Genomic DNA, 13,471 nt, shown 5'->3' on the forward strand with positions numbered 1-13,471 from the left:
AAACCAACAATAATTAAATTTTATATAATTATAAATAAATTAAATATTAAATGTATAAAAGATATTAATAGCACCAAGAAATATATTAAATGTATAAAAGATATTAAGAGCGTCAAGACTTTGATTGAGCATTGATATGCTCCATCGCCACGACTCCTCAACAATAACAGCACTGAATATATATAATGGTTAAAATTGTGCACCATACACCCTTAGACATGATAATATATCAGACGTAAATATCATTTTTAATCTCCGAATCATTGTCGGTTGTTCAATTTTAAATTTTAAACATATAGTTGGAAAGAGGAAAAAAACAAATCGTAACTAAGCGTGATGGGACATAAAGCGCAGATGTTCATTCACATGACAATATAATACGAATGCCATCATATAAATAATATTTTTTTCTAGGTTGTATTTATAGGAATTGATCATATAAGTCTAATTCTTTTTTAACAAATCAAAATTATACTAAATTGATAATAAAATATAATAACAAAATTAAATTATAGTAATAAAATTTAATAAAATACATTAAATAAGAAAAAGTATATCAAATTTTAATTAATTATGTTCACTTAGATATCTTTAATTTCACATTCAAACGGTCGTCGAATTCGTCTAATTCTTTGAATAATTTAAAATTATTTTAGTTGATCTCCATTTTGATTACCTTTATCATCGTAATTTTTAATTATTGAAAGTGTATCAAAATCAAATATTAATTTGTATGTGGATTATAACTACTACCATATGTCTTTATATAATTTTGACTAACATATAGAATTATACATGAAATGAAAAACAATATAAGCCGACTCGTGAGACAGTGAATTCTAAAATAATTATAAAAAATCATACATTTTATTGAGTTATTCTCACTTAATGTATTTTGTTGAATTGTTATTAATATAATATAATTTTTTATTAGGCTTAATTGCACTTTTGGTCCCCTATTATAGGTGAAAATTGAAAGTAGTCCCCCATTTTGTTTCTCTCCAGTTTTAGTCCCCCAAACAGAATTTGAGTCCAAATCATGATGAGTTGTCATTTTTTTAATGACGTGTCAATAAAAAGCTGACGTGACAGACGCATACATGGAATAAACTTATTATTATATTATTTCTGATTAAAAAATATAATTTATATTTTTAAAAATCATTATTATAATTGTTAAAAATCATTATTACAAATAAAATTTATTTGTTAAAATTAAATTAAAAGAAAAAACACCTAAAATCAAAAATCCTAAACAAATCAAAATCAAAAGGATTCCCTCATGAACCCTAAAATCATTCTGAACCCTAAAATCATGAATCCTTTTGGACTCAAATTAGAAATTGATAACTTCCATCTTGTTGCAAACCCATATCATAAACTTCGGAATCTGCATCTCTAACCCTTGGTGAAGCGTTGTTTGAAGTCCTTTGAGTATATTTTCCATACCTTCTGCTTGCAATGGAATTACTCCCTCTCTCTGTTCTGCCAGAACCATCTCTTCCTTCATGCATCCTATTAGACCCATTAACATCCTTTAACATAAACCTCTGTTCATTTTCCTTCTTCCTCAATCTTATATCACTAGATCCATTAACATCCTTTGACATAAACCTCTGTCCACTCTCCTTCCTCCTTGATCTGATATCACCAGAGCCATTAGACCTATCACCATCCTTACATAGAATACTCCTTGCACCCCTTTTATTCCCGCCTTTGCCATCAAAATTCACTCCATTCCTCCCATACAAAGGAGAAAAACGCTTTCCATCATCCGGCCCATCAACACCCTTGGGAAAAAACTTCTTTCCATTCCCACTATTCCTCATTCTATCATAAACATTCAATCCATTCCTCCCAGAGTTCAAAGAAGAATAATGCTCTTCATCGTCCATCCATTCCCACAGTTTGGGGGGTTTCTCCACCACCTCCCAAGGCCTCTCCAGGTCAGACACAACAGCCTTAAGCTCAGCTCTCTTCCTCATTTCATATGTCTGTCGCTCATAAAATTTCATAAAATTTCATAAAATCCAAAAGGATTCATGATTTTAGGGCTCAGAATGATTTTAGGGTTCAGAATGATTTTAGGGTTCATGAGTGAATCCTTTTGATTTTGATTTGTTTAGGATTTTTGATTTTAGGTGTTTTTCTTTTAATTTAATTTTAACAAATAAATTTTATTTGTAATAATGATTTTTAACAATTATAATAATGATTTTTAAAAATATAAATTATATTTTTTAATCAGAAATAATATAATAATAAATTTATTCCACGTATGCGTCTGCCACGTCAGCTTTTTTTTATTGACGCGTCATTACAAAAATGACAACTCATCATGATTTGGACTCAAATTTTGTTTGGGGACTAAAACTGGGGAGAAACAAAATGGAGACTAAAACTGGGGAGAAACAAAATGGAGACTAAAACTGGGGAGAAACAAAATGGGGGGACTACTTTCAATTTTCACCTATAATAGGGGGACCAAAAGTGTAATTAAGCATTTTTATTATTATTATATATATTTATATTAAGATATATGATAAATTTCATCATAATTAACTAACACAACTGTGAAGTTCCAACTTTGAACCTGTAACAAAACACCGAATCTAACAATATCAACATTTATCAATTGAATTATATTTAATTATTTTATTTTTATTATATTTTATATAATAATTTAATATATTTTTTATTTATTAAAAAAAATCTACATAATCGTATCTCTAGAATTCAAGCTAAAGGAGAAAATAATATTTAATATAGTTGTATCTCCACCTGTGACATCCTAAAGCTTCAAATATAAGATTTTGGTATATTAGTTTAAAAATATAATATTTATAAATAAAAAAATCAAAGAGGATATATGGAAAAAAAAAATCTACAATTGTTAATAATAATTAATTTATAATTAATTTATAATTAATTTTTTTACGGAATTAGTGTTTAATTAGCCAAACCAGGCTGCTCTTGAATATAATTGCTTTCCTTAGCCGAAAGCACACTACTGTAATTACTCATCATTAAGCGCACAAAGCCGTGAAAAGAATTGTATAAAAAACATATAATCATGCTTTCCTAAAAAAAAACATACAATCATAGTACTGCTTTAAAATAAAATAAAATAAAGTAAAAACATTAGAGGAAAAAATGGTTATAAATTGTCGCATTTTTTTTTTAATATGCAGAGGAATTAATTGTTGCACTTTAACGTATATATTGCATTTTTAAAACATGTCATTTGATATGTATTTTGATATCTATATAATAAAGTAAAAATTTAATTCTTATAAATATTTTGTATAAAATGTTTTTATATTATTAATTAATTATAATTGTTAGATTATTATAAATAATTGATTTTTACTATAACTACTTCTAAATTCTGTATTTGAGATTTTCCTTGAACGAAAAAAGAAAATAAATTACAACAATCATTTCAATCACTTTTGTATATTTTATTATATTTAGTATTTTTTTCAAAATCGTTAAAAAATCATTTGTAATTAAATATATTGTAATTAATTTTGAATTAAATTTTATTTTAGATTTTCATCAATTATAAATTTAAATCAAATTTAATTTTAGATTTTCATCAATTATAATTTGAAATCAAATTTTATTTTATATTTTATTTAATTACACGAATCTTCTTTCATAAGTCGAATATATTATTTTCATAAAATATTTTTGTTAACATCAAAACTCTGTAAAATCAACTTAGTTCCAATCATAACGTGCCTTCCTAATTAAACATAATATTTAAATTTAACACACATCATCTAGATTAATGTATATCCTATTTTAGTGAACTCAAATGATGATTAATCGAATTTAACCCCAAAATAGTGAAAGGTTAGAAAAAACTAATTTTAGGAGGATCTTAAATATGCTTAATCTTCTTTAGCATATTTTGCATTTATGATGTGCTTGTGTTTATTATTATGTTGCATTTGTATTCTTTGATGTTTCATTATTTAGCTTTGTCATATTATTAAGTATTAACCATATGAGTTGTTTGTCTCGTCCAAATAGTGACCCATTTGGTTTAGTCGGATATGGAATCACAATATTATCTTCCGTCATGCATTATTACAGTAGTTGATATTTTTAAATTTAGTTTGTAGTAATATTTTTGTTATAAAAAAGTTTTTGTTTTTGTTTTAGTTTAAGCCTTTAAAATTTATAAAATTTAGTCATAACTCATAAAAAAAATCATATAAATAATATGATGATTTATTAAATTAAGAGTTTCCCTCTTTTACTTATGTTTAATAAATTACACGCATTTCAAAATATACATATAAAAATCAATTGCTACGGTATTTCACATCAAATTTGATGTCAACCTATCATTTCTCTTAAATTAATACATATATATAATTTTATTAATTTACTTGAGTACGAGCACTGAAGAATGCACATACATACATAAAGGATATGGTGTATTTACATTAAAAAAATCATATAGTACTATACTCGAGAATTATTGCGTAGAGAAAAACAATAATGCAAGCGCCATTGACTTTTTGTAATATGAAATATAAAAAGTATGGTGTATTAATTCGTGTATATTGCAAGCAAAGCAAAAGCAACTCATAGACGCCATATTCATAGCACTTTCCGAGAACACAATTTTATAATCCATAAAATAAAATGTTATAAACTTATAACAACTCTTCACTTCATAATTCTCCATTACCCACTTTTCCGACCATTAGTTCTCTCCTCCACCTTCAACCACGTTTTTGCCTTTCTCTTTTCTTCCAAATTGGATCACAACCTTCATCACAAGTTTTCCTTTTATTCCATTCCAACCTTAACCACAATTACATCATGCAACTTTGATCCAAATTACTCATCAAAATCCCATATATATATATATATATATGTTCCATTTCTTAATTAATTCCACAATTGAATAAGTTCTAACCTGGATCCCTTCTCTTCTTCCATTCCTTAGAATAAAATTTATAAAAACCATCCAATTATGTAACTGTACCCTTTCGCACCTTAAATCTCACAAAAAAAAAACACAAAAAAAAAAAATTATTTCTCCTTACGTTTGAAGAATTATGTAGTGTTGTACATCCACTATTCTATCAACCTATCTTTTTATTTTTATTCGATAAAAGAAAGAAAAGAAAAAAAAAAGAATGCCGGGATTGGAGACGGGGACACCGACGGCAGCGTCGACGCCGGCGACACCGGATACTCCGGGAGGTCCACTATTTTCATCGGTGCGAGTTGACTCATTGGACCAACGTGAATCGTTTGGAATGGGTAGGTGCAACAATTGTTTTCCGGGTAAAAGTAATGGAGGTTGCATCAATATCGCCGATTTCTCTGCTAGTGTTTCTCTCACTCAAAAGGTAACATCTCTCTTTCTTTGTGTGTGTTTGTTTTGGTCAACGATGTTTGGTGCAATTTTTTTTGTATTTTTTTTTTGTTCTCATGTCACCGCCCACAAATTAATTCAATTTGATATCTAGCTAGCATTGTCAGATTTTAACTGTTTCATGTGATTGAGTCATTTATTTAGAAAATAACAGTAAACCTTGACTACCAACCTTTTACAGATAACATTATATATTTTTGTCAAAAAACCTTACTATCATATATATAGTATTTATTTACTTATGTGTATGTATTAGATATTAATACGGTCATTTGTTTTGGGTACAAATTAATAAGTTTATTACTAGTTGGACATTGTCAATTTTGGTTTTTGTGTATTGTATTTTATGATGTGAGAAGATATGTATGATTGCTGTCAAAAACAAGAGATATGAATGATTGAGATATTAGCAAAATAATTGCAAAATATGTTTCTTCCCACGCGTCGTACGGTACTATCTGGAATAGTCTATATTCACATGTTCTCCTATGTCTTATATGGAAAAATATCCATACACATCGTACATTTCATATACTTGATAGAGAAAAAAATAAAATATTATTTCATAGATGTGATATAATAGAAATAAAAAAAATTTAAATAAATATTAGAAAATTATAGATGTCCAACCAAATATTACTTCTCCTTATTTCATAATAAACTTACACTATTTCCTATGTTCCACAACAAATATCTTTTTAGATCATTTTCCATAAATAAATAAATAATATATATATATATATAATTAAGTGGATAAAAAATAATATATTTACTTAATCAACCTGATATATTAAATCATTCATTTTAATCATATTTAGAAGGTACAATTACCAAAAATATTAATATCAAATAATTAAACAAATAATTTATTTTTGAAAAAGATCACTAATTATGGACAAAATGGAGTACATTTTTGTTTTCATTTTATTCAAGAGGGGGTATATTTTTTATTTAATTATAAATAATATTGACTTCTACTTAAGTGTACTAATCGTCATTTCCCATGTAATTAATTGTCATTTCCCATGTAAGTGAGTGAAATCGGATCTTGAATTAATTTAACAAAACTTGTCACTTTTTATAATTTCATTTATATTTTTTACTAATTAAAAAAGTTGATAATGTATTTAATATATTGATTCTTTTTTTGGTTTGTGTATAAAATGATAAATAAATTCTTACATAATTGTGAAATATCATGTTTGAATTTAGGACATGATATTAATAATGTTGATATTTGACAGTTAAACTAAATTTTGTAGATTAATATATTAATTTTAAATATAAATGGTACTACATTATATTTTTCATGTATAAATATCCAAGTCTAATTTTTCATTTTCAAAACAAAATATTATTAGCATTAATAAGGGTATATTTGATAAAATAATAATGAATATATCTAATATTCTCTCTGTTCTACCATAAGTGATACAATTATAAAAAAAAATTATCACAAAATAAATATCATTTTTAATTTTTAATTTTTAATATAATATTAATATTTTTTTTCTTCTAATTGTACTAATATTTGACACAAAATAATTGACATATTTAATAATTTTATATAAATTAAAAAGAATAAATAATAATTTTATGTAACTTCACTTATCAAATATTTGGTATAGTATTACAAAAAAAATTCAATATATAATCTACATCTTTAATGATTTATTTATTTTATTCATCATTAATGAATTTAGCATCATGCAAGCCTAAGTGCACGATTCACATTATGAAAACATATAGACGATTCTATATACTTTAATTTGCTGCGAATCTGATCAGAACCGCAATATTGGTATTTTTTATTAACATTATTTATAATCAATAATATTTTTTAATATATTCATATTCTATTTTTCTTTAAAAGATCATATTTTAACCATATTTTAAGGGCGAAGTATGGACTACTATTTAATTAGTCGTGATAAATATTATAATATTTAATTATATAGATTAATTTTTAAATATATCATCTATTTTACTATACATGTAAAATTAATTGACTAAATTATAGTATGTAAAAATATTACATAAATTAAATTTATTCCAAAATACATTGTAAAAACTCCAAAAAAAAATATGTAGACGAGAACCTAATTTATATTTGACAATATATATTTGCAATATATATCACATTTTTCAAAAGAATTTTAAAAAAATTAAAAAAAATTTATTTAAATCCAGTTATAAAAAATTGAAATAATTATAAGCTACCCATTTATTGTTGGTGAGTGGTTATCTTCGGTCTTGACACATTTCAATAATAATTTTGTCGGGTTTTGAATTGCATTTCACAAGTATGGGAAATTTATTTATAAATTATTTGTAAGTTTGGATTAATATTATATGAGAGACATTGTTTTTATTGAAATTTTTGATGAACAAAAATACAAGTGTAGAAATGCAAGGAACATTATTCTAATCCGGCTTAAATACAGATTGGAGCAGAGTTTGTAGGGACATTCATATTAATATATGCAGCAACAGCAGGACCAATAGTGAACAACAAATACAATGGAGCAGAATCACTTATGGGAAATGCAGCTTGTGCTGGATTAACAGTTATGTTCATTATTCTCTCAATTGGTCACATCTCAGGTGCACATCTCAATCCATCACTCACAATTGCGTTCGCTGCGTTTCGCCATTTCCCTTGGGCACACGTTCCTGCCTACATTGCTGCACAAGTTTCTGCTTCTATTTGTGCTTGTTATGCTCTCAAAGTTGTTTACCATCCTTTCCTTACTGGTGGTGTCACTGTCCCTACTGTTAGCATTGGTCAAGCTTTTGCAACTGAGTTTATCATCACTTTTATTCTCTTGTTTGTTGTCACTGCTGTTGCCACCGATACTCGCGCGGTTTCTTTCTTCACTCTACTTTGTATATTTGAGATTCAATTAGTTAGTTAGTTACTAACTAACTCATAACAAACTATATCATTCATTTCTTTTTATTTTGGTGTATGCAATGCAGGTTGGTGAATTAGCTGGTATTGCTGTTGGGGCTACAGTTTTGCTCAACATTCTCATCTCAGGGTATACAACCTTTTTTTTTTGTCCCCCAAACTTTATGAGTTATGACATTATTGATTTATATTTGGTTTTCATAGTAGGTATATATCAAATGTTATGTTAGGTTCGATTGTGTCGATCAAATTAGTCTATGACAGAATCAGGAACTTAATTTGAACGTTATTTAATTTTTTATCATAGGCCAACCAGTGGTGGTTCGATGAACCCGGTGCGCACCTTAGGTCCAGCAGTTGCAGCAGGAAATTACAAACATATCTGGATATATTTAGTGGCGCCGACGCTCGGTGCTCTTGCTGGTTCTGGAGTTTATACGCTTGTCAAGCTGCGTGACAACGAAGCTAATCCAGCGCAATCGGTTAGAAGCTTCCGTCGCTAGATCTGGCTGCGGCACTGCTCTCTAGTCTTTACCATACCCTACTGCTCATGTTTCAAACTCCTTGTATGATAAATAAAATGTGGGGACTTCTTGTGATCAAGTGTGTAAATTTATGTGTGTTTTGTTTATGTGTTATATCATGTGTCATGGAAAGTTTGTTTGGTGGATATGGATTTTGTAAAGAGCTGGTTATAGCCATGCTTTGTGTATTGATTGATGCACTCTATAATGAATTATGTGTTTTGTTGTGTGTAACATTCTTTTTCTTTTTCATTGTTAGTATTTCGTTCTTTAAAATATTATATCTTTGAATGACACATAGTTCAAAACTATTGAAGAAAATATAAATGTTGAAAAATTCAAAAATGATGTTGAACCGTGGCTAATCCGAGGAGAGTCAAGTGAATCCATTCATATAAAGAGTAAAATCAAACACCTACCTTTTTCATTCATAAGACTTGAATCCGAGAAACTTTGGTTAGCCAAATTAAGTTCATCAAAACAACAAGCAAGCAAGTGAAGGAAAAGCAGCTACATAAATATTTCAATGTGTAAATATTCACATATGTATGCCAATAAAGTAGTAAGCTATTGCAATCAAAAAACATAAACACTCATTCTCATTTTCATCAAACCCCAAAAGTGAGGGGTTGATAACCAAATTGAAGTTAAAATCAGAAACTCATTGCACATTGTTAGTGACAATATATTATTTACATATACAGATGCTGAATATATCATGCCTTAAGATGTTATTATAAAAAATAAATACATAAAAACTAAGACTAACTTCATTAATACATGAGAAGCTAGCTAGCATAGCAAATTAGAAATCACACAAAGGATGCTAGTGGCAGTGAACCATTCACAGTTTCATTTTGTGAAACAATGGTTGGTGAGTCCAATAAAGTAGGTTTCCTTAACCAGTACTGCTGAAACCTTTGTCTTGCATATTCTTTGTAATCAAAGTCAATTTTATTCACATAGCTCTGCAAATAAAACATATTTATGATATGAGCATATAATATATAGTTATATACATAACATTCTTTAGAATAACTAACTTACCGAAATAAGTCCCCATAAGCCCCAAAATAGATGGTTTGCAAGAGTGTATTTTTCTACAGCATTCACCAACTGGTTCACCTTAGCATTGCTGGGTTTCTTGCCTGTGTACAAAGAGTAGTTGCCATAAAAAAATTAAATTTGAGAAATATATGTGATATTCAAAACCATTGCGTTTTGATATATGATTTCCAATTTTATAACATGATAATGAGAGACTGAATGTGTGACGTAACTCAAGTTTGCTAATGACATGATTAGTTCAAAATTAAAAAGTTATTTAAGAAACCAAAATCGTGCGTCTGAAATCTAGATCTCGACCGATTATATGTACCGATGGAGTGAGTTCAATAGACTGACTAACCTTCAGAACTCAGATAGGCGCGAATAAACCTTTGACGCTCCTCTAGTTCTGGTTCACCATATACATTATGTCAGCAAGGCAAAGTGATATCAATAAAAATAAAACAGCAAGACACAATAATCATCGTTGAAATGTAAGAAACAAAATAATTTACCAGGATATTTGCTGTAGTCAAGTACATGAGGTGTATCAGTATGGTAATCTGCTGCCATTTCACAGAAATGATTTGCTAGGTCATACGCGATAGGATTGTAACTCGCATATTCGTAGTCCTGCATCACAAAAATAAAAATAATCAAAATTAGAGGATTGTAATACAAGTAACTACCATGTTTTGAAAAGAATATATAACCATCAGCTTACAATTAGAGTGATTGATCTAGCTTCTTCATCCATCATAATGTTACCATATTGCAAGTCGTTGTGACAAAAACCAATCTCTTGATATCCTTCACATGACTCCTTCTCCAAGATATTTATTTCCTCATCTAGATTGTCCAACCCAAATTTTTTTGTTTCCTTTGGGGAGCACAAACTTTTGGCTTCACCAAGCCATTTCCTAGAAGAAGAAAAAACATGGAAAACATTTTATATTCTGCATAGAAATTTTTTGAAGATTGATATGATATGATATATATAACTACCTCATTCTCTGCCAAATATGAGCCTTCTTTGTACCAGGCATATGAAGCTTATGGAATTCTCTCATCTTAAATGCTATCAAAGCAGATATTTCGAGGTCACGGAGATCGGAAGCCGAGAGAGTCTAGAAAGCCAAAACCAAGATAAAAAAAGTGACATCAACAGCAGATAAAAAAGGAACGCATTAAACAGGATTAAAGCACTATAGTCTACATACTTCATATCAATGAAGCCTACCAATACAAGTATGTGGAATTTCTGTGTCTGTAAAAAAAAAGGCAACAACTACCTTAGTTCCATAAATTATTTTGTTCTATTACTATGTTTACTATTGAGCACTTATTTAATTAGTAAAATAGATAGATAAATGTATAATATGATCTCCTAAGTCTTATCTTTCTATACATGCATTAAAAAAAATACAGATGCCTTTACAATAAGATACTGTTGAGTATATAATTTATGTTTCTTTATTATTATAAATGATAGAATAAATAACATGAAGAAAGGAATTGGGGGAAAAGAATGATAAAAGAAGCACCTAAGACTAGAGAACCTGATCCCATTCCATTGACTCAACACCATTCAATTAAATTTTTTAAAGATGCTTTTTAAATAATTAATCCTAAACAACTAAGAGACAAATGGTAACCCTCCATTGCTCCAAAAGAAAAGGGAATAAAATAAGGAAAAAGGAAGTACCAATTAAAAGAAATGCTCTTTGACTAATGAATAAATAAAGTAAATCAACTTTTTAAACTGAGTGTATTATCTCAAAAGCTAAAACATGAAATTAAATATTCATTGCAGCCTTTGTTTTGGAGGATAGCTATGTTGGGCTGAATTAGGCCTCCATGCTTTAAGAGAGCTTAAGCCTTAATGAGATATTTATAGATAGCTAACCAATAACAAACCTTGATATGATTTGACACTAAATTAACTTAGCGTCTGATTCATGGTATTTGTTCTTCCATATTTTCAGTTTGTTTTTTGTCTAAAATCATTAATAGAAAACAACTTTTTATTTGTTTAATGAATATTTCGAGGAATTTATCGATAAATTGTGAAGTATTTCGTATTTCACCATTTTAACAAATAACATCACTTCTCAAAATATATTCATAGCAAAAAAAAAATAGTAATATACAGAACATTTTATTTATATGATTAGAAGAGACGACAAAAAGTAAAAACAGATCAGCCAAATAAGCTCTTATCTGTCAATGCTCCAGCTGCAACCAATTTGTTTTTTCTTTTAATAATTTTATTAGTACTAGTATTTAAGTTTTCTGATACTATCTTCTTAGATCAATTAAAAATAAAGGCTAAATATCATTGTTTGATGATGTAAAAGATTATCATAGCAACTGGATCAAATTTAATTTTAACTATTCTTAAATTTTGGATTAGGCCAACTTAAACTTATAAAACTAACGTGAGTGCATATTAGTTTTTCCCAATAATAATATAACCTACCCAGCAAAAATGATTTGCTGCATAAATACAGCTAACATTTTGGATCTTTTATAAAAATATACTACTAGTAGAAATATAAACAAAACTAATTAGTTTTCTTCAAATAGTTAATTAGTTTCATCGAATCAAAAGTACCGAAATCGAACCCAACTAAAACAATTATTTCCCCAACTTTACTTACCTCTCACTCTTTCTCAACAAACTGGAAGGTTAAATATCAAAAAAGAAAATACAATCACATGGCTTAAGAAAGATCGTAAGACCTAGTTCAACTAACAAATACCGATATTGTTAGGCTGGAAATCATGTCCCAAGTTCGAACTCGGGATCTCGCAATTGTATGTGAGTTTCAGGCGGTGTTTACCACTCCGTCTAGACAAAAAAAACATAGGGTTATGGAAAAAATATAAATATAAAAAAAGAAAAAAGAAACAATGACATACTCTGGCATGAATAAACTCCTCAACACGACCAGTTGTAAATCGAGCAAGAAGGCGTGGACCTTGACCATGCTTTGAGATACACTCAAAGGTTCGAATTTCTTCATCCCTATTGAAGAAAACTTCAACACCTTCTCCATATAATCGAACCAAAACCTTTCTGAGATCAGCACCATTTTCTGTAGGCCAATTTATCTGAAAAACTTCATTGGTCATTGCACCTTTCAATGGAATCACTTGCAAGGTGTTCACATCATCGATTACATCACCCAAATCAGAAGCCACAGAAGCAATCACTTCCATTATTTCTTCTTGGGATTCACACCCTTTCAATAATTCAATTGTCTTTATGGCCATCTTCGATCAATGAATGAAAATGATAAAATACAAACTAGAATTTTAACTTTTCTTCAGCTAAAAAACAGAGGAACCTGAAACAGAGTATTTTTTCAATAAGTGCCTTTGTGCATGCAGAAATAAATCGAAAAAAAAATGATTTTTTTATAACCCAGTTATAGAAAATATCAAAAATTGTTGGGAAATTTTGTAAAATTAATTAGAAGACAAAAAAATTGAATTGGGTTTTTTAGAAGCTAAAAAAAAAACAGAGGAAATCAGAGTTTCAAAACAGGGGAAACGCGTTTGAAAACCTCTAGCAATGAAAATTGC

The 13,471-nt window shown here is 28.4% G+C and overlaps 2 protein-coding genes across 2 annotated transcripts in view; one reads left to right on the forward strand and one right to left on the reverse strand.

Moving 5' to 3' along the window:
- The first annotated feature begins 4,581 nt into the window (after window positions 1–4,581).
- Window positions 4,582–9,070, forward strand: LOC101509284 (probable aquaporin NIP5-1). The gene is made up of 4 exons (XM_004496370.4): window positions 4,582–5,375; window positions 7,846–8,265; window positions 8,381–8,442; window positions 8,620–9,070. The coding sequence occupies exons 1-4, from the start codon at window positions 5,160–5,162 to the stop codon at window positions 8,813–8,815; spliced, it is 894 nt and encodes a 297-aa protein (XP_004496427.1). The 5' UTR covers window positions 4,582–5,159; the 3' UTR covers window positions 8,816–9,070.
- A 348-nt stretch (window positions 9,071–9,418) lies between these two features.
- Window positions 9,419–13,471, reverse strand: part of LOC101509598 (probable choline kinase 1) — a 4,407-nt gene continuing 354 nt past the window's right edge. The window contains exons 2-8 of the mRNA XM_004496371.4: window positions 12,806–13,233; window positions 10,889–11,010; window positions 10,608–10,803; window positions 10,399–10,516; window positions 10,245–10,292; window positions 9,884–9,984; window positions 9,419–9,804 (exon numbers count right to left, since the gene is read on the reverse strand). Coding sequence (XP_004496428.1) covers window positions 9,649–9,804; window positions 9,884–9,984; window positions 10,245–10,292; window positions 10,399–10,516; window positions 10,608–10,803; window positions 10,889–11,010; window positions 12,806–13,159 — 1,095 coding nt within the window. The 5' untranslated portion in view covers window positions 13,160–13,233 and the 3' untranslated portion in view covers window positions 9,419–9,648. The remainder of the gene's footprint in view (window positions 9,805–9,883; window positions 9,985–10,244; window positions 10,293–10,398; window positions 10,517–10,607; window positions 10,804–10,888; window positions 11,011–12,805; window positions 13,234–13,471) is intronic.

The sequence above is a fragment of the Cicer arietinum genome, chromosome 4 (assembly GCF_000331145.2).
Source record: "Cicer arietinum cultivar CDC Frontier isolate Library 1 chromosome 4, Cicar.CDCFrontier_v2.0, whole genome shotgun sequence".
Taxonomy (NCBI): Eukaryota; Viridiplantae; Streptophyta; class Magnoliopsida; order Fabales; family Fabaceae; genus Cicer; species Cicer arietinum.

Excerpts from the sequence above, each read along its gene's own strand:
- LOC101509284 (XM_004496370.4), top strand. The coding sequence starts at position 5,160 with ATGCCGGGATTGGAGACGGGGACACCGACGGCAGCGTCGACGCCGGCG. Across the intron at positions 8,266-8,380 it reads TTGCCACCGATACTCGCGCG|GTTGGTGAATTAGCTGGTAT; the intron begins GTTTCTTTCTTC and ends TATGCAATGCAG. Across the intron at positions 8,443-8,619 it reads CTCAACATTCTCATCTCAGG|GCCAACCAGTGGTGGTTCGA; the intron begins GTATACAACCTT and ends TTTTTATCATAG.